This window comes from Mandrillus leucophaeus, unplaced genomic scaffold (genome assembly GCF_000951045.1).
Source record: "Mandrillus leucophaeus isolate KB7577 unplaced genomic scaffold, Mleu.le_1.0 Scaffold1080, whole genome shotgun sequence".
Lineage (NCBI taxonomy): Eukaryota > Metazoa > Chordata > Mammalia > Primates > Cercopithecidae > Mandrillus > Mandrillus leucophaeus.
The window spans coordinates 649,957-651,633 of NW_012098988.1; the positions used below are offsets into that span (position 1 = coordinate 649,957).

The 1,677-nt window shown below is 35.2% G+C and overlaps 1 protein-coding gene across 1 annotated transcript; it reads left to right on the top strand.

Moving 5' to 3' along the window:
• Window positions 1–401: 401 nt before the first annotated feature.
• On the top strand, window positions 402–1,331 carry LOC105544409 (olfactory receptor 5H1-like). The gene has a single exon (XM_011986899.1). It carries the CDS (start codon window positions 402–404, stop codon window positions 1,329–1,331), a length of 930 nt encoding a protein of 309 aa, XP_011842289.1.
• The last annotated feature ends 346 nt before the right edge of the window (window positions 1,332–1,677 follow it).

The window sequence follows — 1,677 nt, forward strand, 5'->3', positions numbered from 1 at the left end:
GAATACAGTTCAAAGTCCTTCACATGGCTTTTAACTCATTTTGTGTTTCTGACCTTACAAAGATCTTTTCCTTTGACCTTGTATCCATGTCTCAGACACAGAAATTTTGTACCGTACTCCAGTGTCCACATAAATTAATCACATCCATAGAATGCCTCTCTTTTTGCTTAAATATGTTTATTCATGCACATTCTATAAACTCAAATAATTGCATTTTTCCATCTCTTCAATTCCCCTACTATGGTTTTCATCAGCACAGTGTAATAAATACACAAAGAGGACATTCTGATGAGCGTATGATTTTATTTTAACTCCTCTCCTCTAGCATTCACTTTATAAATCCTTATTGAATATTCTTCTTATGTTTATTTCAGTTCACTCCGGGTACATCCAATGAGGACATGGATGAGGAAAATGCAACATTGCTGACAGAGTTTCTTCTCACAGGACTTACCTATCAATCAGAGTGGAAAATACCCCTGTTCCTGGCATTCTTGATAATATATCTCATCACCGTCATGGGAAATCTTGGTCTGATTGCTGTCATCTGGAAAGACTCACACCTTCACATTCCAACGTACTTATTCCTTGGGAGTTTAGCCTTTGCAGATGCTTGGTTATCATCCTCAGTGACCCCTAAGATGCTGATCAGCTTCTTCATTAAGAGTATGATGATTTCTCTCTCTGAATGCAAGATACAATTTTTTTCCTTTGTAATCAGTGCAACCACAGAATGTTTTCTCTTGGCAACAATGGCGTATGATCGCTATGTAGCCATATGCAAACCTTTACTTTATCCAGTGATTGTGACCAATGGACTGTGCATCCGGCTATTAGTCTTATCATTTGTGGGTGGCTTTCTTCATGCCTTAATTCATGAAGGCATTTTATTCAGATTAACCTTCTGTAATTCTAACATAATACATCACTTTTACTGTGACATTATCCCATTGTTAACGATTTCCTGTACTGACCCTTCTATTAATTTTTTAATGCTTTTTATTTTGTCTGGTTCAATACAGGTATTCACTATTTTGACTGTTCTTGTCTCTTATGCATTTGTCCTCTTTACAATCTTAAAAAAAAAGTCAGTCAAAGGCATAAGGAAAGCCTTTTCCACCTGTGGAGCCCATCTCTTCTCTGTCTGTTTATACTATGGCCCCCTTCTCTTCATGTATGTGGGCCCTGCATCTCCACAAGCATATGATCAAGATATGGTGGAGTCTCTATTTTACACGGTCATCATTCCTTTCTTAAATCCTATTATCTACAGCCTGAGAAATAAGCAAGTCATAGATTCACTGACAAAAACATTAAAAGGAAATGTTTAGATCTCATACTGGAATGTATTCTCTTTTTATTTAAAGTCACATAATCATGCAGGCTAGATGTCAGTATATGTTAGTGTATGTTTAAAGTTTTTTGCAATTACAATTGTCCTAACTTTTTAATGACTCAAGTCATTAGTATCTAATAAATTCCTTAAGATATTTGTATATATTATTGAAAAGCACACAAGAAAATTTTGTCAACTGTTCATGACATACTAGAATAATTGGAGCAGAAAAAAATAAAAGCATTTTACATGTTTCTTGCTCTTCAACGTGGCTTTATAAATGGATCAAGTGCTACAATAGTAGATCCTCTAGTAACAACTTGAGTATGATGTCTTTGTTA